The sequence below is a fragment of the Harpegnathos saltator genome, unplaced genomic scaffold, assembly GCF_003227715.2.
Source record: "Harpegnathos saltator strain DR-91 unplaced genomic scaffold, Hsal_v8.6 scaffold5, whole genome shotgun sequence".
Lineage (NCBI taxonomy): Eukaryota > Metazoa > Arthropoda > Insecta > Hymenoptera > Formicidae > Harpegnathos > Harpegnathos saltator.
In genome coordinates, this window is record NW_020230315.1 from 169,022 (window position 1) to 196,645 (window position 27,624).

At 48.0% G+C, this 27,624-nt stretch overlaps 1 protein-coding gene across 4 annotated transcripts in view; it reads right to left on the reverse strand.

Annotated features, from left to right (window-relative positions):
* Positions 1–16,637: 16,637 nt before the first annotated feature.
* The window catches only part of LOC105182092 (melatonin receptor type 1A), a 172,828-nt gene continuing 161,841 nt past the window's right edge, over positions 16,638–27,624 (reverse strand). For all 4 annotated transcript variants that reach the window (XM_025302582.1, XM_025302580.1, XM_025302579.1 and 1 more), the window contains 2 exons: positions 25,381–25,594; positions 16,638–20,245 (listed from right to left, as the gene is read on the reverse strand). In XM_025302582.1, the coding sequence (XP_025158367.1) occupies positions 19,612–20,245; positions 25,381–25,594 (848 nt within the window). In that variant the 3' untranslated portion in view covers positions 16,638–19,611. The remainder of the gene's footprint in view (positions 20,246–25,380; positions 25,595–27,624) is intronic.

Sequence of the window (27,624 nt, forward strand, 5' to 3'; positions counted from 1 at the left end):
CGACGCGCAGGCATCTCGAGATTTAATGACAAGAGTAAAAAGAGAGCAGAAACTATTAATATTATATAAATCGATCACCTTGTAAATACGAGTTTTATACAGAGCATTGTATTCGTTAAACAAAGAGAGTACCTACTGCGAAGTAATATATATATATATATATATATATATACATATATTATATATATATATATATTATACATACACATATACATATTATATATATATATATATACGCAAATGTAGTGCACACGAGAATGTGACTGTTCGCACGTATTTAGGTAAATCACTTTTAAAGTATAGGAGAACAAAAAAAAAAGAAAACCAAAGTAGACTGGAAGAACGTCGGAGACCGGAGAGTCAGTGCGTACGTTCATCCGTTCAATCGTTTATTCGTTCGTTCGTTCGTTCATACGTTCGTTCGCTTGTTCGTCGGCCCGTTCGTTCACTCGCGGCGAATGCAAGTCGAGAGGATCGACAGCGCGATTTTATTAAATTGCCGACTATCCCCGTCAAACCACGGCGAACTTCAAGTATTTCCCCGCGATGGCCGACCCGCCGATGGAGACGGCCAGAAGAGTCAATCTAACATGCGCACGTACGCGCTGGCGTGAATTTCTACACTTGTCAATACACACGAACGAGAAAGTGACGGGAACGGGGACGACGTGAGCGAACCCTCTTCTGCGTGATAAGATTCACTTGTAATCTACTATCGCAGTCCATCTACGTGTTAGGAATGCATTTGGAATCATCGCTCTCGTTCGCGCGGATGTAAACGTAAAAATTGCTCAAAAATTGCGTGACTGTCAAATTTCCAACGGATGCACGCGGATCACACGCTCTATGAATTTTGCGACGGAGATACCTGTCCTTGATAGCGTTCGCCATAGGCGGAAAGTCTCCCTTTAATACCGTATCTAACCCTCCTGCTCGGTGTGCGGAAACGTCCGAGGAAGAGAGATATATCGCGCGCACAGGCCGAGATATTCGTAAGCTAGAATTTCACCGAGGATCGCGTTATTATATATCGTTTCATTTCTCTCGAAGCAGTCGACGCTCGTAACTGCGAAAAGTTGTCGACTGTACGAACGCTTACGTCGTTCGATTATCGTTGCCGCGAACGGAGAACTCTTCTGGACGACGACACGCGACACAGCAAAATCGCCGCCGGCGTGTACTCTGACAAGACCACGACAGTTCAAACCGCTTTGTAACGAAAACTGCCAACTTCATATTGCAATATACGTTTTAGTCAATCGTGGGGCGATGCAGGAGACGGCGAGAACACAGAATACGGGCGGTGGGACTGCGCTGTTCCGATTAATACCGAGAAACGTTGCACGACGATCTATCTCTATCGTGTCGACTGGTCTCTCAACGCGGCGGAATACTTTGCCAAGAATTTGCATTTGCACCTCGATCGACTTCGTCACGATCGGTGATCGTCGATGGGCCAGCGAAGCGCGCGACACGTCCGATCGCGACCGAACGCTCGCGAAACTTCCGGGATATAACTTCGTTCCTACGAAAAACTCCGCAAAAGTCAAATATAATCTTTCCAACTCGCTCAAGGACTACGTAGGCTGCTTCGGACGACGCGATTATTCGGCCGAATATTCGACGGGCGCAATTGTAATTGCTATGTAATTGCAATTGTAATTGTACGCCGTACGTGTAATTGTATGCGACCGTCGCATTTACAGTCGCGTGTACAGTCGGAAGATTATTACACGTTGACGTACGTACGACGCACGTAGACGGCGCGACATTTGTGTCAGTCTCGTGAATATCCGTCGAATAAACGTTTCAGGGGAGGAGGGGGGGTCTATACGGGGTCTAATCGAGCGAGCGAGCGAACGATCGGGGGAGCTGAACGTTCCGCGGGGCGTTTGCCAAATGTGATTATGATCGTGGGTGAGATCGCGAGGAGACACGTCTCGAAGGAAACGAACTTAATCGGACTCGGTATAATCGGGGAAACTCGAAATCGTAGCGACAGACACGTGATTGCGGTTTATTCCCGTCGCAAACGAGAGACGCGCGCGCGCGGGCGAGCACAGCGGATCGTTCGCATTCAGCCAGCCCTGACGCTCTCTCGCTTGTCGCCGGAGATTCCGCTGTTTGCAGCAGCTGCTTCCGATACTTCTCGCAACCGCCATATTCGCTCGGGGTAGTTGAGAATTTCGGGTAGCGTCGACGGATATTTCAGACGCTGCAATCTCCAGCGGTAGTGGCGGAAAGTTGAGCTCGTTTCCTTCGCTGGAGTATATCGCGTTCTCCTCATTCGCCGCGATCGAGACCGTTTCGCAAACTATCTCGATCGATCGTGGCGGATGGAAAATGCAAATACGCGCATAGGGAGCGGTTGGCCGAAAGAGGGAAAGTTTGCGTTGTTACACGACAAGCGGAAGGGAGGACCGGCGAACGCGAGCGAAATCCCGAACGAAGGAACGAGGACGAAAGTATGGCGAGTGTAGCGCGACGAGTCGTCTCGACGAGAGTACCAAATTCTAAAATGTATTTAAAGACACACGCTAACTGCATTATATTGTAGAAACGTATTCTACGATCGTAAACTGTAAGGAAGGCAATGTAGATACACACGTGAACATGAACACACGCGCGTGAACATGAACACACCACACACTCACACACACACACACACACACACACACACACACCTGCACGCAGCACACATACATTACACGACACACACATACCCCTGACACGTATACATACCCCTAGGTCGGGGTGATTACCATCTCGCGCGCGCGCGAGAAGCGATTATATATATAATTTATGATATATACATACTTATATATATATACCAGCACTTGGTAGGCAGGTACACGTACCGAGTATACCTACACTACCTGCAACTTTCTACTCGGCTGCGAGACAAAAACAAAGAGTGAGAGCGAGAGTGAGAGAGCGAGAGTGAGAGAGCGAGAGTGAGAGAGAGAGAGAGAGAGAGAGAGAGAGAGAGAGAGAGAGAGAGAGAGAGAAAGAAAGAGAGCGAGAGAAAGAGATTGTGCGAGAACGAGAGCGAGAATGAGAGCGAGAGAGTGTGAGAGAGAGAGAGAGAGAGAGAGAGAGAGAGAGAGAGAGAGAGAGAGAGAGAGAGAGAGAGAATGTGGAGGTGTAACGGGGGAGAGACATGTAACGTTTGCTCGCGCAGGGCGCAATAGTGCGAATATACACATAATAAGCTAGACGTAGACTAATAGATCCGGAAATACGAGTGTCTGTCGTAATCGAGAGTGTATCCGTTCGTGTAAGAATGCCGCGTGTCTACTACATACATGGAAGTACGTGCGTGAATCTCCGTGGTCTGTATCCCATTGCGGAAGTTCCTGTTCCTCGAGACGGCGACAAATGAGAGAAGAGGCGAGAATGACAGAGGGAGGACGATAATGAAGATGACAAACTTAACGAGATTTTGTAGATCTTATCCGATTCGCGCGGGGGCCTGCCAGATCTGTCCGAAAGGCGCTGATTTTCATCATCCTCACTCACGTACGCGCGAAACGATCTCGCGAACGAGCCGACGAGGCTACGATATATACCTGGTAGTTTTACTACCAAACATCGTATTCTGCGATCGTATAATGACCGATTGCGTTGGCCGATTTCTCTCCGATTCACGGAAACGATCATCGATTGGACGAATCTTGTACTTTTAACTATTTCTTAACGAAGAATTTGCAGCGTCATGTTTTGAGTACAGCGAACGCTGAGTTTATCGGTTTATCACGTTGAGCGCGGAGAATACTCAAGTCAAAGGAACAATCTTGCGTTTCAAATCTAATCATCATAAATTTAAGGTGTCTACTTCGGTGGGAACGGTTCGAGTCGGTCATTAAGAAGAGAGTGAGAGAGAGAGAGAGAGAGAGAGAGAGAGAGAGAGAGAGAGAGAAAGTATGACATAATAATTCCTTTAATTAATAATTTATTGATTTCGCCAAGCTTCCTCGTCGAGAAACGTACGAAAGATTTAGCACATTATCTGATCGGAGGAAACTTAGCGGAATCTATCAAACTTCTAAACAAATGTCCATTGACAATTCAGTTTTATGCCCACACGGGAAAAACTTACTGTCGCCTCTCCTGAAAAGAAGATAGGTAGGTGAAAGAGTGGTACCGTGTATCACGTCTTCCAATAGAAACGGGCATCTATCTTGAAGGAAGAGGAAGAGAAAGAGCCGCTTGTTGAAAGAGTAAAACTCTCGAGTGTGCATCAGCCTGCACTATCTGACGCGAGAGAAACTTCACCAAGCCACGAAAACGAAAAAGCAAAAGACACCTTCGCTAACAGGGAGAGGAAGTAGGTCAGATCCCGGCATGCGCCCTCATTTACGATTAGCCGCGCGCTATTAAGGCCATTTTTTGTAATATCCGAATAAAATGCATGGTCGATGATGACGTAAGAAACTTACTCACTTATTCTCTGCGACTATCGAACGACTTACAACCTCTAGGCTCTCGAGACTGACGATGGACCAGTATCATCGGTAAACGTCCCGTTTATCGTTTGTTTGCAAATCTATGCGAGGGCTCGTTGAGCAATTCCCGAGAACAATTCTCGATAGTTCGACTCGCGTTGAAATTCTGGTTCTACATAAATTCTGTAAGTTTCGTCAAACTTGAAGAATCGCTGGAAAATCTCAAAGTGTAACACTACATACAGACTACATTGCCTCCCGATGCTACAAATAGTTTTTCTACTTGTTGGTTATATATTTATTTCATACAAGAGGTACTTATTCAAACAGTCGAGTAACAATTCATAAATACACGTCTGTAATTGACTGTACTTCCAATCAAAGACACATATAATTTACAACTGCGAATACCGGCCTAAAGTCTCATGAGCGTTAAGATTTATTTCTCTAATGACACCTCTTCGAATGTGGTCTTCACTTAAAATTTGTCAACGCAGTTCTTTCACTTCCGTTTAGTCTTATTATTGTACCAAATCCAAATTGTTATTAATGTTCGCTCAACAGCTATCTTTGACCTCGCAAATATTTCCCTGTCATTGTTTTTAAATACAAAAAATCCTATTGAAATTTCCAACATCGAAAAAAAAAAAAAACAATAAAGTGATTGCGAAAAGAGAAAATTTATTGTAATATTTACCCATATTAATTATTCAGTATTTAGTCATCGCACATATTCTGTTTGTAGAAAAGTAAATTGCTTGATCAATGTACCGTTTATTGAAATTAAGAATAAAAATTTAATACTGAGAAATATCGAAATTGAATATTAAACAGTGCTTTAACAAGCACTTTCTCAAGCCTCAACGTGAAGGAAACAGCAATAAGCAACCATTTGCAGCATCAAGGTTGAACTAATGTTTGATATTTTCGACATCGATTAAGTTTGACTATATTTTCAGAATTAATGTGAAACCGAAACTTTGATTCGGATAAGTAGAATTAAGGTTAATTTCACTTAATTACACACTTTCGATATACTTCGACAGTATCACATATCTGATATTTGGTACATTTAAAAATAGTTGTATAAAACACAGAGAATATATATATATATATATATATATAAAATTCCAATCACGTAACTCCTGTATCAGAGACGTTTATTATCGAGAGCTGCTGTCGAAAACGAGAGAAAACTTTCGATGGATATGCAGACCAATAAGATCCACCGACCGCAAATCTCACACCGGCCTCCTCCGGAACGCAATTTACCTTTTTCATGCGCGCTAACGATTTTTCCTATCGCGAACGATTCCGACGCCGAGGTAACGCAATTCGGCACGAACAGGATCCGTTGTAAATAAATCGGAGAGCGAGAGCGAGCGAGAGTGCGAACGAGAGGAAAGGACGAGTGCGAGTGAAGGAGTGCATCTACTTACGTTCAATATACCTATTATTACGATTGTTAATCTATTATATAATTTGGAAACTTTCGTATTGTGTGCGAGGTAATTATCGGATCGTAGTTCATTTTGACTAGCCGGGAAAGAACACACGAGAGTCGGGAGTGGGGAACGGAGATGTGGGAGAAGGCTCTCCTAGTTACTTGCTCATTGAAATAATATTCTAAATGATGTTCGCGTAAGGGAACGAAAGTCTAGATACGCGTCATTATAAAACGCAGAATAACTCTACGTACAAATAAGTAAGGCGGCGTGCGCGCGCACGCGCGCGCCGATAATCGCGTACGCGTGCTCGCCTTAAAAAACTTGTTCACGCAGTTTAAAGAAGAGAGGAAAAGAAGAAATGATTTAATTTCTAAACCAAAAGAAAGAGAGAGAGAGAGAGAGAGAGAGAGAGAGAGATCGGGAAGGAGATCGCAGATGATATTAATTTCCATACTTTGCAAACAAATGAGGAAAAAGATTATCAGGCGAGAAAGGTTATCGATCCGCAATCAGTCGACGAGTAAGAACGATCGATACCAGCGCGCGCTCAACGGAGCAATCCACGTGACCCTCGAGACAGCTGGAGCGAATGCATGCTCGCAATTTGTTCGCTCGTGCATTCTCGAAGGGTCGCGATTCCTACACAGATGTAACGTCCGATCGCAGTGACTCGCCCATAGTAAGGACGCCGAGATCTTCGAGATCGCACGATCGCTCACGCGAAGGATTGAAAGCCGAAATGCAATTTCTTTCACTTCCAGCGGCTGTCGCACGACGCATCGCAGTCGGGCGAGAGTTGAATCGGCGATTCAGCGAAATATCAGCGGTTTACTTTCGTACGGGACAATCGTCAACTTGCAACGTCACATACAGCGACGATACCGAGGTCGCGAAGCCGAGGAGTATCGAGTACACGCGGGCTCGAGGAAATCCGGGATGCCACTCGTCGTCGACTTAATCCTTATCCCAGAGCATTAACCCGTGCGCAAAAATGTTTACAATAAAAGGGAAGAGAAACGTAGGATCTTTATTTTGTACGATCGCTACGTGCGCGCGACATGTGTCCCGAGAAACTTTTCAGCTTGCAATTATATTCATACGAACTCTCTCTCTCTCTCTCTCTCTCTTTCTCTCTCCCTCCCCCTCTCTCTCTCTCCCTCTCTCTCTCTCTCTCTCTCTCTCTCTATCTTCCCCTCTATTCTCCATTCGGCGCGAATCTCTTTGTATCTCGCCGAGATCTTCGCCTGGGATAAAGATTAACACGACGACGGATGCAATGTACATTGTCACGTAAGAGAGCAAGCATAATGCCAAAAAAAGAAAACTATCGTCGCGCGATCGATATATCTAATGAGATTATCACCGGTGCGTGATACGACATTATAATGTAAAGTTTTTATTGCGTGAGTAAAGCGTTATGTTATATCGAGATGAGTATGTAAGTACCTTGCAAACAATAAATCTCGTCCTTTTCTTCGTGCATGGCGGACACCATTACGGCCACTTTCGGCGATCCAGCTCCGTGCTCGCACCGAGATCGACGAATGATTGTTCCTCTCTTGAGATAAGATCACCGAGCTGTACGTGCACACACACACACACACGTAGAACCTGAGTCAGACGACAACGATTGTTAGTTGGTTGTTATGCGAATACGATTGTTGAGAGTCGAAATATCAAGTTGAAACGTGAAATTGAGGTACAAACCTTCAGCTCGATCTCGCAAATTCCGTTGAGATCATGTTGCAACATGTCCGCCGATGGGTGCATTCAGATCCCGCGATTCGATCTCGGATTGTCGGCCCATCGTTGCGATCTGCCGTCCGACGTAGACTCAGAGACATGGCATCGTTCCATCCTCGCTCTATTTGCCATCCATTTTATCGTTTGACCACGATATCACGCAGTTTTACCTGATTTTTACGGAGCGACGATTCAGCAACGGCGTTATTTGAACGCAACGACAAAAGTTCACTACGTCGTTCTCACTGCTGGACGACAGATGGCGCTACCCGCATAAATTTAAGGAGTATTTTTTCCAACGGGTCATTCCGCCATGGACGATAAAAGTATAGAGAGAAGTGCAGCCAATAAAGTACAGTTGCACCGTTGCACGTACCGACGAAAGGTGTGGTAATTTTTCGGGCAAGGAACGCTAAATCACCGCAACATCACCGACGATGGTAGTGCTGAAAGCAAACAAAGTCTCACGTCGAAATGGTCGATCTTAAAAACATATCAATTATACTTTCTACTATAAATATATCGAACGAGCATGTACCAACTGAAAATAAAGTTCTCCCTCATCCGCCGTTGAATACTACCACTCACTCGCGATACGCTGGTAAGGACGGTGGCGACACGTAGCGGACACCTCAGTACTAGCAACAGCCAATCTGCTGGATCCGTTAAAATTTAAGAATTGGTAGCACTTCATGTATCTTCGCATTACGATCGTTCATTTGTTTCTCGGCTCCGATGTCGTTTGGTGTTGCTGCTGGAAATAATAGCATCATACGATTTATATGAGAAGAAATCGAATCCTGGATGTGTGGATCTCGAGTGGGTCGATTTGACGAGATCGGTAGGTATGCAAATGAGATTTATCTAGCCTCGTAATTTGTGCACTTTCTTACTCAACATATATATTTCTCGATCATCTATACAATGATTAGCCGCCATTACGCGAGCAACGCTGAGCACTGAGCGGTAAAGATATTCGAAAGAATAACGAATACCGCGTGTAATATCCGTGTAGTAGTCTTTCCTAATCCTAACCTTATCATATATGTCGCGAATACATATCGATGCCTGAAATTCTTTAGAACGATGTATCATATCCACTTACGCGGGATTAAGTGTGTTAATTTGCTGCGTGTTAAAATTGCTGCTTCGGAAATGACTATGATTACAGACGGCAACAATATTCATGCATTAAGTATCCGATTCGCGTTGTGATTGATTTCTTTTTATTTCGACAAAAAGACTCGTGAAAAATCGGCTAGCTGACTGACTGGCGCTAATTAAAAGCGTCGCGAAAGACGCCCGAAAGGTTTAGGTTACGATTAAACGGGGTTCGGATCTGAGCTGAATAATTCGGTACTTTTGTTAGCTTCAAGTCTCCGATACGAGTCGCCACTATTCCTACCGACAAATCGATGTAAAATTCAGCGGCATCTGAGATGGATTTCTTATTTTTTTTTGTTTTTTTCTTTTTTTTTTGTCAATAGCAGCATCAAATAGCCAGGCGGATGGATTTTTATTAATTTTCTTGAATACCGCTACGGGTAACCACCATTCTCCAAATAATCAAACCTGCGTCTCCAATCAATATTTTACTAATATTTTAATCGGGGATTCCTCTGTAAATAAAAAGATTGCGCAGCGTTAATTGAGCCTACGATGCATACAATCACTGCAACTAAAGCCTAAAGCAAACTAAACATTCAGTGAGGCATTCAATTACACAACCAACTACGAAAAATTAAACACAAATAATTACGATATCGAGACTAAAGAGGAGACGTTATTTCCTCTTTCAGATGAAATTCCTACGAAGCGACGGAAGCGTCTCGTCGAATAACTACATCTGTGTGTGGGCGATACGCACGTCGACTGACTCCACACGGTGAGTAAAAAGAAACGCATTTTTATTACAACATTATAAAATTTACATTTACACAGTTTATATACGGTAAAATATTCATAAAATCAGAATGCAGTTCCGACGTGGCGCGCTGCACGGGGGCGCTCACGAAAAATACATCAATGCGAAATACATCCAGTACAAAATAAATACATCTATACAGTCCGGTACAGTTTTGCTTGATTTGATGCTACGACTAGAGGGGGACAGGTGTTTATAACGTTACGGACACTACACGCTGTACTACGTTACGGTCACGTGTGTTCACTTCTCTACGCACTAGGTCGACTTAGCTACTCGACTAGTTAAACACAATACATCGATTGCTTTTTCTCTCTCTCCTTCTTCCTCCTTCCCTCCCTTCTCTCTCTCTCTCTCTCTCTCTCTCCCCCCTCCCTCCCTCCCTCACTCTCGCTCTCCCTCTCCCTCCATTCCTCTCTCTCTCCCTCTCCCTCTCTCTCTCTCTCTCTCTCTCTCTCTCTCTCTCTCTCTCTCTCTCTCTCTCTCACACCTCTACTTTGCTGTCGTGTTAATCGAGCCTGAATAATTGGTTATCAATTGATTAGACAATGCCGTTTACGTTCGTATTGTTGTTACGAGACATTATAGACACCTATTACAACACGACACCGACAAACGTGGGCTTTGATCGCCCTTTTACACGTTACAACGGATTAATATCGCGACTTTGGCGCGCATAAACGTGAGCCGAGTATGAAGACTATTTGTTTTTTTTCCTCTCTATATCTTATTCCCCCCATGTGGAGATTGCGGACAACCGTGTATGTCCGGATCGTCCTCGATCGGCCGCTATACTCGTTGAAAAAAAGGCGAATAATCTACGTAGGTCGATAGCTATAATGTTATTGTGAGTTCGTGGTCCTCAGAGTTTCGAATATATTACTTCTCGATGACTTGGTACGACGATCGTTAGCAAGATGTGCATCGCCAAGAAGTCGCGCGCATATTCTCGATGGCATACTGTCGAAGAGAAATGCTACGATTCGCTTCACGTAGACAAGTTTCTTCTACGTGCGTAGAAAGAAATTACGATCGCCTCGGCGATAGGCAATAAGGCCGAAACGCAGCAACTGGGGAAACAGTTACGTGGCGTACAGATTCGCGTGTTCCGTACGGAAAACTCGTTCTGACCCGTAGGAAAAAAGAAAAAAAAAAACAGTCGAAATGCAATCAAATGCATCGAGGCAAGGTCGCGGAATCTGATAATCTCGCTGTAATCGCTTCTCCTTATTTCAATACATCAGATTCGCTCCACTCCCTCCCCGATGCGAACCCGTCGGAACGAGCTTCTGTCAAATTACTTGTCCGCTAGGATGTCGGACCAGCGGAATGACAGAGCAAACACGCGTGTTTCGAGGAAAACTAGTTCTGACCGATCGATGGGGGAAAATCAGAATCAACCGAGCGCGTTGAAGCAAGCCGCGAAATTTCATTTTGTGGCACGTAGAATAAGTCGATCAGCCGCTCGATAATCGCTCATTGACGAGTGACCACCGAATTCATGTGTCTCTTTGATCATTGAAAATCATATAATTATATTTATTCGAATATACGCGAGCGGCAAATCACCGTTGTGTGTTTGAGTTGCAAATTAAATCGTATGTATTGACGATAGTAGACCATTCAAATTACCGCGAGTATTAATAATTCGGTAACACGTTACCGAGTGCATTGTTGTTAAAAATTACTACGCGATATATTAATACATTAATATCCCGAACGGTGTCTAATTAAACAGAGATGGAGGAATACGTCGAGCAAAGCGCGTCGAGCGCGCTGATTAAAACGATTTTTCACGCGCAACCCCCCGCGCGTAAAATTGAGAGCGAACTTACGGTGCAAAGTGACTTGTCTGAAGTGTGCAGCGAAAAACGATATTCCCATTTAGCGAAGAAACGTTGAATGATCGGCAACGTATAGCTGCATCCACATTAGCGCGCGCGCGGCACCACACTCACACTCGTTTCAACGCGCTATAACCCCCTTGAGTTATACCGATATGCTCCACAATTACGAATACACGCATCCGAGCGTGGTGGTTGCCGAGACACGTATCCACCGCGGTCATGTCCCAAGGGTATAATCATATCGAGTGCGTGTTCTGGCGGTAACTCGTTCTAACGAATTCGCACGAAAACGTCAGTATTAATGAAATGCGTCCAGATGATTATAGTACGGGGCCTAATCACACAGCGCGTTTGCCATAATCGCCTCCACTTACTTCGATGTATATGATTATTCCCAACGCTCGGTACAAATTTGTCAGAATGAGGTCAGAATAGGTCCGATCGGAACACGCAGCCACCATGACGGGGAACTCGTCCCGACCAGCTCTCTCTCTCTCTCTTTCTCTCTCTCTCTCTCTCTCTCTCTCTCTCTCTCTCTCGTACAAATATGTCGGAATTAACGCTTCGAATTCGTCCCGAGTGAGCTGAGCGGGACGACCGGAAGAATGCGAAGCGACACAATACATCGAGATCAGATACATCTTCGTTTCGCCCGGCGACGCGACTCTTTCGCCGCACGCAATTATGCCGGGAGAATGCATTGGGAATGCTTCTTCGACCTATTTTAGCTAAGACATCTATCTCGTCGTCCAACACATTCGTTTGCTACATTCTACGCTGCATCGTCTAATACGCTACTCGAGCTCGGCTAGGCGGAGACGGGGGGGATGCGCGAATGAGAGTCGAACGTACCGCGCTTAATTCGACAAGTCCCGCGGACACATGCGAGCGTGTTCGTTTCAAGTATCATCTCTCTGAGACTTGCCCGTAGCGGTATTCCGCGCCGTAAATAGCGGCACTCGTCGATACCTTAATTATCACTAACGGCAACGGCAAATTGATGCGACACCGTATCTCCCGATCGTCCGAGGTGTATATACGGTATAGCGTGACATCGCTTTGCCGCCGCGTTTATCGCGCTGGCGACGCCCTTCGATAATTAACACTACAGACGAATGCCGTTAGCACATCACAGAATGATAGCCGCGTCGTCGCTCGTTATCGATCGAGGTCTCATTCGTTTTACGGACAATAAAATCACAGTTATGCGCGAATAACTATCGATCGCGAACTAGGCGCACTCTCAGTCGCACGGATGAAAACATAAATAATTTATTATTCTCGATCGACTATATCGCGAATTAATCGCCCTCTCTCTCTCTCTCGCCCTTCCTTGCAACGGAACGACGGATTCTTGTCGGAGATACAAACCGTGCATATGACTAGCGCTTCATACAATTATATGCGTCGTCGCACTCTCGTTTGAATTATACCATTACATAATTAATGTGTATCGCGTGTACGCATGACACATGTAATAATATCAATCGTATAATTACAAACACAGGGAAACGCGCACACATTTCTAGAAGTAGAAAAAGCTATTCCGTGGACGGACACTGCATAAGCTAAGAGTACATTTAGCGCGTGTTCAGACGTAGCGTGAAAGTATTTCGGAGAAGCGGAATAATATCCATCTCGCTGCGTCTCGTGATATTAAAAGTGGATATTAATGGACGAGCGCTCGATTGGGAGAGATTTTACAAGATAGCCGTAGCGATGCTCGCGGCGTCGCGGCGAGGCGAGCTATACATCGAGAAGCATGCAGTGCCTGTCGATCTTTTCCCATCCGTCCGCGCATACCCGCCATTCATACGTATCCTCGCCGATATATTCTCGTATCGCATATCATTAAACACATTCGCAAACACGTGCGATCTCGCGCGTTTGCGCTCCTCGTGGTATACACGTATACACGGCTAACACACACGTATGTACATTCAGAGATATAGCGCGCGCGCGCGTACAGACAGAATATTTGCTTAACTTAGGTACTTATTCGCGCGTTAGCGCCACGGCAAGTGCACGGCGAAACAGACGTTAAAGCAAAGCCATCTAACTACGAATCTGCGAATCCTATCTCTAACTCGCGAATTTCTTACGGCGTTCTGCGCCGTTGAAAATGCTCGATCGAACGCACGTGTGCACGTCCCGAGTCGTCGTGAAACGACGAGGACGCGAGACGGTACACGCGATCTTCGGATACGTTCCTGTTGCGGGCTGCCCCGGATATGAACAAAGCGGACAATAAAAAACGAGTAGCCGGGAAAAGTAGTCACGAGAAGCTAGTTCCTGGTCCCATTTCTCAAGCATTATCGCCAACGGCATTTGCCATCCCTCTTCTTTCCATCCCCCTTTCTCTCTCTCTCTCTCTCAATGTTTTTCTCTTTCTCTCTGTCTGTCTCTCTCTCTCTCTGTCTGTCTCTCTCTCTCAATGTTTTTCTCTTTCTCTCTGTCTCTCTCTCTCTCTCTCTCTCTCTCTCTCTCTCTCTCTCTCTCTCTCTCCCTCCCCCTCTCTTTCACTCTCGACGTTTCCCGAAAACCCGATTTTGACAGGACGGAACTTTTGATAAAATCTCCCGCGCCTCGTGTGCCGAATGTTTCTCCCTTCCCCTCCCCTTCCTGCATATTTGATCAACGCGGCACGGCCACTAGCCGCGGATTGTTTTATCAAAGTTCCCGCGCGTCGCGAAAGACGCTTAAATTTCAATTTCAAATTTTGCACACAACGTCCGCGAATAGGCGGTAGTCGAACTTAGAGCACTTTGTAAGACGATTATCGTCACTTGGAATATCAAAAGCATCGACAATCCGACAAGACGTCGTTTTCGACATTTAATTTCATTTACGGGGATATGCCGCGGGATCATTATCTTGAACTCGGTCGAGTTGACTGTGTGGGCTAGATCGGATAATGTGTGCAAAATTTGACAATGTTACGTACACACTCGCACCGTAATGCCATCCTCGGACAATCATACCTAAAAGTGTGATCACAGATTGACAGAAGGCTTGTAAAATACGACATTATAGATACACAGTCACGAGATACGAACCGTCTTGCGGTAATTATCAATTAATCAATACAGTCATAAGACGAGTTTATATACACGAATGAATACACGTGTGCACGAGTGCTTGTATAAACCTCGAAACGCAGGTGGCGGAACCAGAGAATTTTCCATGAGGAGAAACGAGGTATATCTCATTTCGCTCGTGTGCGGATTATCTCCCCCGACCTACCAGATTAACCCCGAGCCGTTTTCTCGCCGCGCGAAATAGTATTTGTTTCGTGCTACCCCAGTTTCGCTCCTTCCCAAGAAATAATATCTGGATCCGCCGATACAAGGTGTCTATCCAGTTCGTGGAAGTAAGAATACCGTGCGTTACAACTTCTGCCTCGGAAACTTGGTGTATCGATACAAGCAGACGATATTTCCTCCCGTTATTACGCGTCAGGTCGTTAAGTGATAATGGAATACTAAAGAACTTTCATCGGACAGTGACGAGTCCTTCCGGTTGGATTATCACTTGTATATTCAAATACAGAGCCTCGATTTACTGTCATCGAATAAAAATAACAACGGAATAAAATCTAAAGTCGGTAGAGGAATGCATTCGCGCAGTTTCGTATCAAGTTAATTCGTTAAACTGCCTACGTGGGAAGGAATAAATGAATTTCTCCTATTAGACATGCACGCAAACACGCGTGAACACATACACGGCTATACTCACACTCATACCCACACACACACACACACACATAAACACACGTACGCAGTTATATCAACAGATTCTCTTTAAAGTTTCAAATTCTCATTTAGAGATTCTCTGTCTTAATTCTCTCTCTCTCTCTGCCTCGCTTCTCTGAACAATCGCAGTGGGGCTGCATGAAAATACCGCCTTTCGTTAGTTAATTGTAAGAGTAACAAAAATCATCTGTAGATTTGATACAAATTTTGCTGTTAAACTTCAATATCCTCGAATTCTTAGTATTGTAATTAGTATCGTAAATTCAGAAATTGATATCACACATCTCATGTACTAAAACCTATTCGTTTCTTTCAGTCGCTATCGGGTCAACTAATCGGGTCGCTAATTAATGTTCTAATCTACCTCTCCAAGTGTTCGCGATAAGAATCCGTTCGTGCCTCTCAAAATGTCCGATAAAAATCATGATCGCGATAAAAAAGTTTGATTAGTACGGTGAGTGTGACTCACCAGACTCCTCACACGACTAATAGTCACAGTGGAAAGATTTTCTTTGTCGAAGAAATATCGTTGGACCTAAGGTCCACGCAAGGACCATAAATTTCGAGATAACATTGCTCCGTGTCACGCGAGGCACCTTCCACCACTTTTACATCCTCTCCTCCGATATGCGAATAAAAAGATTTGACGCTTATCGCCGAAACGCGATCGTCGTTATTGTTTGTCAATCGACGGATACATGGCCCCGTCGATCGTGTAACAGCGCGTTATCAGTCCGACAAAAATGTTTCGTAGACAAAAATGTTTTGACTTCAAGTTCCCGAATACATACATGATCTTCTATTATACTTTTTTTTTTGCTAATAACACGAGGTGACACACTGTTGATTATATTTCGATTATATTCTCCAGTGTAATTACGTAGTCTCGACTGCGTTTTGAAGGGTCATATAATTAGGGAGGAGTACACATATTTTTTTTACACATGCTTACTTTGACTCTCGCACGAGTTCGGTTATCAGCTAAACGATGATATAGAATTGCGAGTGAAAAGCGACGTTAGTCGACATTCACTCGCATTTCACACAAATACGCGCGACAATGTCACGCGCTTCTTACTGTTAATTGGTAAAGATACATATAGTATGTATATATATAGTGGAATAAATCTCGAAATGTCAAGCATGACAGAGATATGTGCTCGAGTACACGATGAGCGATCATCGAGGCCGCGATCGTGAAGTGCGTTGTTGTACTGAGACACGACGAACTGTTCCGTTCGATGTGTCCGATAGAAAACTATTGGTCGTACTTTGTGCAATTTTAGCGAAAATTTCGTCGCGTCGGGAAATGTGCGACGAAACCTGAGGTTTCGTCGCATGTCACAAGGACGTGTAATTCTTCCGAAAACTAAAAATTCGAAATCCTGATAACTGTCTCAGAAGCTCCTTGATAATATCATCTAGACTTGATTTTCCCTCTCTCCTCTCTCTCTCCTCTCTCTCTCTCTCCCTCCCTCTCCCTCTCCCTCTCCCTCTCCCTCTCCACTTCGAGACATGAAATTATCCGTGGGCGAATATAAAAAGTACAAAGTACAGATCGACGATTACTCAGGTATGTGACGGAAAAACGGCGAAATGGATTGCCGAAACAAGTCCGGGAAGTATCGGGCGCAAATCCGATACTCGCGATCGCAGCTGCGCCTGGCCTGCTGTGTGGACGGAGCGAGCGCATTCTCGCGTAGAACGAATACCGGTGTCACTCGCGAACGAGTGTCCTTCAATGAGACGCTACTAAATAAATCGCGGTCCCTGAAACAGTGTCCCGTCCCGAGGAGCGCGACACGGCAAAGCGAACGCATCGCCGCGCGGTACGTAACAAATTACCCAGCCGGGCTGAAGAATGGCGTCGTTTTCCAGAATAATTGGCACGACAATATTCACCGGCCGATTGCACGAAATACGCGGCGGAGCTCCGGGACGATCGAGTCACGGCACGAAGACACGAGTATCCGCGCGAGTTAATCCTCCGCGTATCTCTCTCGCGTTCTTTTTTTTTTCTTCTTTCTTTTTCCTTCCCGCGCCGATATGATATCATCATCGGACGTGAGTTCTCACACTTTTCGTTAAATCCGGGTTACACGTGAACGCCCCTCTCAGCTATATCTCCTCCGCTATCCGTCGGGGAGGGTTACGGGGGCAGTAATGAGCGCCGTGCAGATACCTGTTTTCTCGCGTGGCGTACTCCTCGATATTCCGACGGCTGAGGGCCGTTATTTGCGAGGGCCAGATATGTCTAGATCCAGAATACGTAATTAATTATTGAGTCGAGAATTACGTTTCGTGCTTCGATATGTAGCTTCGTAAATTAAATAGACCGTAGGTAGAGCGCGTCACACGTGGGCTTTCAGTTTCGAGACGAGAACGGCGATGCGCGATTTCGTTACGCGAGACGAGAGAACGCGTCTGTTAAAACGAACGAGGCAATTTTGGGGGATCCACGAGCTTACGTAAGCGTTACGGCATCATGAGAGGATTATTTTCCGATTCGCGTCGCGCTTCTTTGCGCGAGGAATACTTTACGTCCAGTCGATTTGTCTCATATCAGCGAACTTATGTATAAACCGATCCTTAAAATTCACGTATCTCTGCCGAAAAGCCTATTACAGTGCTTGGCCCGCACGCTCTGATCCTCTGGCTCTGATCCTTACTTGATGGAAAGTGCCCATCTCCCCCCCCCTACCCCGCGAGCGATCGTGTTCGATTTGCATAATAATTGACTGAAAACTATCTTTTCCAGCGAGATCTCGCTAAATTGCCCGACGTGTCGAGATCGACACGCGAGCCAAGTATTGAAAGTTTTAACCAATTTTATTGCCATCTATATTATCGACTCGCTCCTCTCGCCCGACCCACGCGACTTCACCTCGTTACAGGAATGTTATTAACTTTGGAGGATGATGAGCGCCGCCAAGTACCTCTTTAAACGTTACGGCATTTTCATCTACCGGCCGACTTACTGCCGCGCAGCCGCCATAATTCGGGATGTGGTGTTCGCGACGTTAGCAGCGTCTTCGTTAAGCTTAAATCTCGCATACACATAGCGAAGTTACAGCGCACCGGCGTAAATTACTTCCTACCGGGCGGCGCGTATAACTTCGGCTGGCGGCCCCTTTCTCGCCTTCCCTCGCGGAATACCGGTAAGCTTTCCGCCGGGAAATTTAATCGAGATTGGGAAAACCTTATTTTCCCTCTCGTCCGCGTTTCGCGTCTTGTCTCGCAGCCAGATAAAATGCTGTGTCGCGGGTGAGACACCCGTCTCCCCTTGTTACAAGATGAGATCGGGGATTCCCGCTTTCCCACGCCGACAAAGTACGTTTTGCGATAAATGAGACGATGCAACAAAGTCGAGAAACAAAACGCGACGCCCGATGAGAGCGGGAGCAGCCTCTGCTGAGTCGTACAATCGAACATACATCCCCGCGTGTGTGCGCGGGATCATCTCGCTCTCGGAAAGAAAATCAAAAAAGTGCCGTCGCGCGTTGTCTACGGTGGGAGTACGGGGGGAACAAATTGGCGCGGACATTTTCGACACTTCTTTCGTCGGAAGCGGTGACGCTGCTGCGGCGTTTCGCTGACTGCGCGCGGTGTCGAGCTCTGACGGGATCGTAATGCGCAAATCCACAGTTATCGTTTTAGAGAACGTTTCCCCTTGGACGGCAACCATTCGTATTGGCGTCGGAAATGCCGGGATGTACACGCTTCCGAGCTCTATACGTCTCCCAACGCGTCCGGCGATCTCTTCGGATCCATCAGACCCGGATAGTTCATTAGACATTAGACACGACATTCACTACGTCACGTATAATAACCTTAGTGCCGATGTTTTCCCTTAAGGTTCCATTAATTTACGCGCGAGATACAATATCGCCAGTAGAAGCCATTGTTAACGATGCTGCCTGAAAAATAACCCCGGATAGCCGCGGATAGATTAGACCGGCTAGAAAAAAGAACGGGCGATATATAACCGTGGCACCGCGGCAGATTTATGCGACGACGACGTCAACGTCTCCACGAGCACGAGAGAGCACTGAGAGGCTGGCTCGAAGGACTCGCTCCTGCGGTATCCTCGTAAAAACGGAAACAGAGGCCACGCCCAACGTGGCGAATAATTCCGCCGTTCGTATCGGTGGTCGCGAGTCGGGAGAGAATCGAGGCGGGAGACAAACCAATTAATGCCTCCCTGTAAGGTCATACCGTATACCGCCGACGAGGCGGCGGCGGCGTCGAGACGCGCGACGATCTCTCGTCCGACCTGGCAAAAACCCGGGAAAATCGTTTGCCCGCGAAAGGTCGCGTCACGCACGGCTGCAGCCGTGGACATCTTCATCGGGAGGGGGGGGGGCATGCATCCTCAGCCCGCCTCGCCCCGCGCTCGACGTCGCCGCCGGCGTCCTCTGTACACGAGCGCGTCCCGCGCCTATCGATCACCCTCTAGAGCTCGTGGATCTCACGTCCGTTGGGCCTGTCTCCGGCCTGACGGCCCGTCGGGCTTGCGTACGAGTGAATGATGTGCACTCTGAGGCGCACGTCGCCGCGCGGCCTCCTCGAGAAGCTCACCGTCTTGCAGCAGCAGTAATGGAAGAGCTTGACGTAAGCGCTGCGAAAGTGGCGGTCCGCCACGCCGTAGAGTATGTAGTTGAAGCAGGACTTGGTCAGGGCGAACCAGGCCAGGTTGTAGAGCACGCGGGGGCTGATCGGTCTGAAGGAATTGACGGACACGGCCAAGCCGAACGGCAGCCAAAACACCACGAACATCAGGCAGCTGCATATGTTCGTCTTGGTGAGCTCGTAGTCCGACGAGGTGGCGGCCGGCAGCTTGTACGAGACCCGGGTGGCGCGTCGTACGTGAATCACCAGCTTCACGTAGAGGAAAATCGTCGTCAGAGCGGGCAGCCCTACCAGCACGCTCGCACCTATCGCCTGTTCCATCGCGATGCCGCTGAGCCTGCGGCGACAAAAGTCTGGGCCCACGTCCATGAATGATTGCAGGACCACGGCGATCACGGCGATCATCCACACGGCGATGATGGTGGTCGTCACGTGACAGGCCGTCAGCCCGGCGTACCTGGGAAATTGAGACGTGCTGCGCTGTAAGCGTCGATATAAGCACAGGAGGAAATAATCTATGAGATTTCTCCGCTTTCGGTCACGACATCGGACGGAGCGGAACGCGCAACGTCCGATGTCGCCGCGCCGTCGTCGCGAGAAGTCACGGCTGCTTCTTCGCTCGTTCGCTCGCTCGCGACGGAACGCTAGGTTAGCTTGTTACGCTCCGCGGCTTGGCATGTCGTCGCAGATATCAATGAGTAAAGAGGACCGTACGTCTCGCTGTTAAATAATGCAATCGGGAACGGGACGTTTCGAAGGTGCGCGCGCGCGCGGATAGAAACTGTCAAGATTCCGTCAGCTCACCTGCGACCACCGCACGCATCTCTCCGGCTGACTCTTCAGAGAGAACAACAACAAGAGACAACGTGCGGCCTCGTGTACGGATGTTTTCCCTTTAATTGCATCGCGAGCTTGTTTAAGTCCCGAGTTTCTTATATACGGGTGTATTCAATTAAAAGAAAATATTTCCCTCTCTTCCAGTGATACACCTCGACTGCAATTACGGAGTTGGTCGTACTAGTCCGCGGATTAACGAGGGCGCTTGGAAAACGAGTCGGTAATTACGGAGTTAGCGGCGCTGGCGGACGATTTCTCGTTTACAATGCGAGGAAACTTCGCCGAGTCCACGTGTTCGCTGTGATTCTTCTGACGCGACCGACTAAAATACTTGCCGTAACGCCGTATTGTCGCGAAACTTTCCGCGTGTGTATGAAAAGCGGCAGTCGTTGTCGTCATTCCTGTCGTCGTCGTCGTCGTCGTCGTCGTCGTCGTCGTCGTCGACGTCTTTCCCTGGGGATCGTCCGTTATCGGTTACGGATTCCGACAATTCAAGCTAAAGAGAACGTCGCCCGGAATGCGAAATTACGAACTCGATCGTGACGCTGATAGAAAACCGGGAAAGCACTTCGACATCAAACCCAAAGTTCCGAGCATTGGTCGCCGTTGCGCTATTATACGTGATGGCTTAAACTGATAACAGTAATTTGATTTCTACTCCATTCGCTGTGTTTACATCGGCCCGAATATCCCACCAACGACATTAACCATCGCGAGTTGTGCGTTACGTGCGGATCGCACGAACGATGCGATATGGCCAGACGCGTATTACGGCGTATTATCCTTTCTCCCACAATGTTGTTTACGGCAATGTTGCTTACGGCACTAAACGCATTAGCCCAAAAATATTTACACTCGCCGGCCCGGAAAAGTACGTAAGCTCGGCGTTATAAGTAAATTGAACGGCGACGACGAACGACAGACAAGGAGAGAGACAGAGAGAGGGAGGGAGAGAGAGAGAGAGAGAGAGAGAGAGAGGCTGCCGGATAGAAAACGGTTTCAAGGAGTACGACCATTATCGATTTCCCCGTCTAGCGCTCTTCACCTTTCCGCCGGTAAACAGGCGCGGTCATAATTTTCTTCCCTTTATTGTCGCCACCGGCGGTACCTCGCGGTCATGTACTCGTACGATGACCCCCGGTGCTTGCGCACATTACCGTATTTAGGGTGTTGCCTTAGAAACGCCCGCGGCTAAAGTGAAGGTATCAAATTCTAATAGAATAAATGTAAGAAACGAGGCGCGTAGTGTGTACACGCTAGAGCGCAGTCGGCGAAAATTTGTCGCACGACTCTCGGCGGTTGTTGTCGGACAAAAGTCGACGGAGAATCGTCTCTGCGAAAGCTTCCACGCTCCCGGAGGCGTGCGGGGACGGGAAGGCGGAGCAATTACGTACGTCCCTCTCTCTCTCTCTCTGTCTGTCTCTCTCTCTCTCTCTCTCTCTCTCTCTCTTTCCGGAGAATTGTTATATAAATTTCTCGATAGTCGTTAGCGGAAGTATCGTAGTGAATTGTCAGGACAAAAACGCACACCCCGGAGGCGGAACAAGAACGTGCATGCCATGGGGAATTGCAGAGGAACGTAGAGGTATCGATTGCTCGGGATCGCCGCGCTGCACTCGCTTTATCTTTCGGCTGGCAAACAGTTAACACAAGCGGCCGTAATTTTCGGCCGCTATTGTCGCGGACGGCGGTAAGGCCACCGGGGACCAAAGAGCTTTACAAGCGCGCAGGTTTTGGCTATATATGTTACGACGACCGCCCCGCCAAATGAAGACCCGCCTGCAAGAACCAGATAGCCTCGCTTTTGATCGAAGTGAATTGTTTACATGGGAATAGAGACAATCCCGCGCGCAGCGCGCGGGATAATGCAAGTGTTTATTAAGGCAAATTGTTAGCCGGTAGTCGCGGCAGTTTGATGAGGCTCGGAGCTTGTTTGCGCGCGCGCGCGCGCGCCAACCATAAATGGGTTTAACTTCGTCTTCAGGTATCGGCATGCCGCGGCGGTAGCACGCGAGATAAAATTGATCGTTCCCGCGTGCCTTTTCTCTCCCCCCTCCCCATCCCCCTCCCCCCTCGCCCGCGCCGACATCAAGCTCGCTCTCCTCGAGCAGCCCTGCAACGCGAGCGTGTAGTCCTGGCGTAATTTGCGTTTTAGTGCGGGGGACGAGAGTCTCGGGGATCTCGCGGTTTTCAGATTGAAGAGGCGCGTCGATTTACGAGCGATCGGGCGATACGTCTTTCTGATGATGAAATTGTCGTTCGGAGCCGCGGAGCCGTATTCGCTGGCGTGTGTCGTGTCATGTGACGGAAAATCAAAAGAGATTTGATAATATTTCCATTTCGGATTATGTATGAAAAACAACTCGGTTTGATTAACCGAGCGGTCAGCGCGACGCGCTATGAAGTTGTTTATTTAGCCATCGAAAGCCGCGCAGCCAGCCGCGTAAAATTCGCGTTAAAACGCCCTCCGCTTTTTACCAAACCAAAAGAGGTACCCTTTCGGGCCGGCCTTTGCGCGCGCGGGAGTTTGTTAGTTTTTGCGGAGGCCCGACAAATCGAGACACCCCGGGCTTCGATCCATTTTTCATGCCACCCTACGGGACAAATAACAAACTTTGTTAACGATTACACCGCGTACATCAGTGTACACGGTGCCGTCCCTCGGAGCGAGAGACCGAAAGCGGCCGCGAGCAAGAACGACGAGCGCGCTCGTACGTCGCGTCGTGCCGGAAACGGACCGCTCAATTAGTAACCGACAAGCGCCACCTCGTAAACAAAGCGCGTGGGTTAAAGGCGATGCTTTAAAGGGCCCTCGACGGCGCGCCGAGAAAGAAATCGAGGCGCGTTAGCGAGCAAAAAGCACCCGGCACTCGCAGAAACTGCTGGTGACTATTGATCGCGCCGCCGTCACCGCCGCTGCCGCCGCCGCCGCCGCCGCCGCCGCCGCCGCCGCCGCCGCCGCCGCCGTTGCCGCCGCAATTCACGTCTGCTATATCTTTTCGATCGCCGAAGCTAGTACTTAATTCGATGGCGGATGGGCCCTCCTGTTTCCGCTGTCGCTGACAACGCGTTTCCCTCCTGTCTCCTTCGCGTCGGTCCGTCGACGCACACGGCCGCGAGAGCGAGTCTCGCTCCCCGCTCGCGACGTCGACGTCGGAGGAAATAAAGAAAGAAAGAAAAAAAGAAGGAAAAGAGAGAAAGATATTCCGGATGAGACGACGCGATAACGGTAATAGCGCGGACTCGTCTCTGCCCGAGCGGTGGCAGTTACAGGGTTGTAATATTGATCGGGCACCGGGTCACCGTTCGTGTCCAGCGTTGGATTCGCGCCATTTCGACGGTCAGACGAAAGGTCAGCACCATTTTCTACTATTTTCGCAATAAGCCGATCAATCTCCCCGGCCGCGACGGGACTCGTAGAGACGGACGCTTCATTTTCGCGACATCGCGCGCTCGCGGTTTCGTCGGCTGTATGATCGTTAGCGCGCGGGACGGATGCGCGCGGCCATTTGTATCGGTCGTGCTTGCCGCGGCAAGGAGCAACTTTTTGCGTTTGCAGTGTATAAATTATGACGCGCGCGCGCGCGCGCGAGGTCACGAATGATAATTAATATGATATTCGGTCGATCGCGGCACGAGACGGGAATTGTATTGTGCATTCGGGCCGCGCGCCATGAAAGCTAACTAGGAAACATTTTAATCCGGAACTGTGTCTATGCGCAAATGGAAATGTCACAGCAAATGAATTTGCATAGAAAGTTGGAGTTTTGCATATAAATAGTGCCGGGCCGGATACAATGTGTGTCATTACTTTAGAATTGCGTTCTCGCGCGGCAGCACTGTAATCGTATTGCCCGCGGAAAACGCATAAATATATAAAATATTGAGTAACCGCCGCATTATGAAAACGATATCCCGCGTTTCGTCCGTAACGCTTGAAAATTATCACGTCATTAAGCAACGAATTGCATTCAATCGGGTCCACCGCTTTTTCAGCGCAAAGAAAGTGGATATTACGATAATATGAGAAAGTATAATTTGGGGTGGGTGATCCGCGGGTCTCTCGGAGATAATAATTACAATTAATTGTATAATTAATTATTAGTTCAATTTATATGGCATTTCGTAAATATATCGCAAGTTTGGAAAGTTCATGAAAAAGAAATATAAGGGAGAAAATATTTTCAAGCTTTGCCATGTACATAATTGACAAGTTTTTTTGGAAGAACGAGACGACTCCGCTTGAAAGATGTGCGAAAATCGCTTGCGAAGACACGAAGCTTGCGAACTAAGAATACCCGAGATCTCGGTTTTCGAAGTCTTCGACTGTGATATCAAAGTACATATCTCGTCTCTATAAATTTGAGAAGCATATTCTCGATAAAGAGTGGCCTGTCTGAACGCGACCGGGAACGCAAACAATCGGAAATACGTAAAGACCGAGAGAAACGACCAAACCAAACTGCAGCCGAGTCGTTCTTCCAGAGGGAACTCTATTTCTCACGATGTACAGCACGCTCGAATATCACGAAGCTACAAAAGGGTCGTCGGGGATAAAATAGACGGCAGAATGAAACACGACCGTGATGTCACGTGGCAGTCGACGCGTTAAATTGCGGAAACACCCCTTTTACGCGGGTCTCTCCCTCTCCTTTTCTCTCTCTCTCTCTCTCTCCCTCTCTCTCTCTCTCCCTCCCTCCCTCTCTCTCTCTCTCTCTCTCTCTCTCTCTCTCCCTCTGTCCATTTCCACCGTACCTCTCAGGCAGACACAGACGTGCGTAATTTTCGGCGGCGATTGTGGCCAGCGTCAGTACGGTCACTAGGAAGCAGAGAGCCTCGAGGGTCCACTCGAATCGGCAGGTACTCAGAGACTCCGCGTGGCCCGCCAGGATTACAATCACCGAGACCGGTATTACCAGGCCAGTCACCATCAGGTCCGCCAGCGCCACGTTCACGAGGAACGCGTTTCCTGGAAAAAGAAGCCGCGTGAAACTCATTAGAGTAATTAGCTGCTAGCACTTCTTGCGATCTGGAAACGCTCGAGAGAGCCGGCGCTTTTTGCGCTCGCGAGGCTGTGTGTATCGCGCGGTCTTGGTAGATTGTACTACCTACGGCTAATGTTTCCTTATCCCGCGATCTCTCTCAAAATCTCTCAAAATTGGCCGAAACGATGTCTAAATTAATTCACGCGCGAGTCGCGCGTACGCTCGACACGCTCCCGTGTTGCTCGCGTGTCGAGCGTAAGTTCAGATTCGTAAAACTTGCCGGAGTGGATTTAACCCCGGCTCATCCCGAAGTCGAAATTTCGCTGTCGCATTAACTCGATAAATTCGCATTCGAGGTGAAATCGAGTCGAACTCATTTCTCTCCGGCGCGCGTCGCGCGGATATTTTAGAGATCTCGAGATCTCGAGTTGTCGAGCGCGAAGCGACGTGTGTGCTCCCGCTGGAAAGTGACAAATTCATCCCGCAAAGATTTAACGACGCGGCGGTAATCGGCCGACCCGACAAAGCGACGCATTCGCGCGAATGTCGACAATCGCGTCACGTCGACGGCGTTCGCGCGCATTTTCGGGCAATGTCGCGGCAGTTTCGTCGGCGAGTCACGTACAATAATATCAACTTTAATACCCTTAATGACGCGATTGTCGTGCGCACGACGATGGGAGGTGGGTGGGCCGGACAGTAGTAGTAGGTTGCGCTAATGCGCGTAAATTAGGGGTTTCGTTTGCCTTTCGAGGCTTCCTCCGCTACGTTTACGAGCAGTTTTGTCGTGACTTGGTATAGTCGCGACTACAATCTGCCGTCTGGCACGTAATCCTACCTAGGGTTAGACCGCATCTTTTCCGATCGATCGATCGATCGCTCGCTCGCGATACGAATTCACGAGCTGACCGTGTCGAGCACGAGCGTAACGATCTATCGTACACGACGACAACGACGAGATTTCGCGTTTCGGCGCGGGCGGCGATGCCAAGAGCGTCTAAAACGCCCGCACTTTTGCGCACCGTCTCCTTCCATTGGCAAAAGTGCCAGTTTTCGGGCGGCTAGCCTCGTGCCAAGCTATTATATTATCCGGGGCCATTGCGCATCTTGGGCGTTCTTTTTCCTCCTCGCAGTCCCACGTCGCGCTAAAGCGACGCGGCTACTCGATTTTCGCCACCGTTTCGGGCTAACCCCCCGAGAGAGCACCGCGCTCGATTTCCCCGACGTTTAATCAACCCGTGCGCGCCCGCGAGGGCATAATATCAAAGGTCGTAGCTTCTGCTCGGGCGAATCGTAAAAACCATAGTAATTGCGAAACGATGTCGGTCGAAGGGAACAGCTATGCCAGCTGTAAAACTTGCTTGCGAACGGCCACGTCGCGACGAGCGCGACGACCACGAGATAGGCCAATAAAATCAGAGTATGAGGCCACGGCGCGGCCGCAGCTGTTATTGCGCGTCAACGATTATAACATTTCATAAGTTGATACGTAGAGCCTCGTAGCAGCCAGCGAAATATCAAATTGCACAAAGTCGCCCCGAAGAAAGGGGCGTAATATCCGCATTACCTCGCATTGCCCCCTCTCACGACGCCATATATACCCCCGATTCTCGGGGATTTCCCCGAGATCAATACCCGGCGAAGACACGGAGAAAAGGAAATAATATCCGTACATCGTCACGTCCTTAGGGACGAGGCGCGCCGGAGGAAACGGGTATAACGCTATAATAAGGTTGCACACTTCTGCACGAGAGCGACCGTACGCCCGTTACGCCCGCCTGCCCGCTCGCTCGCTCTATGAGTAATAAAATGCGTAATAAGATTTTTTTCGTTTCGCCAAGTTGCGCGTTGGAGCGTCGGGATTTCACGCTAAGTTTAACGATCCGTTTCACGACGAACGAAAAAGGCGATATGCCGCGATATGCCGGCGCTATTGTACATATACGGACGGGGACGGGGGAAGAAGGTCCCTGTTAGTCAATCGCCGCGTCGCATGCATATGCATGCGCGGAAA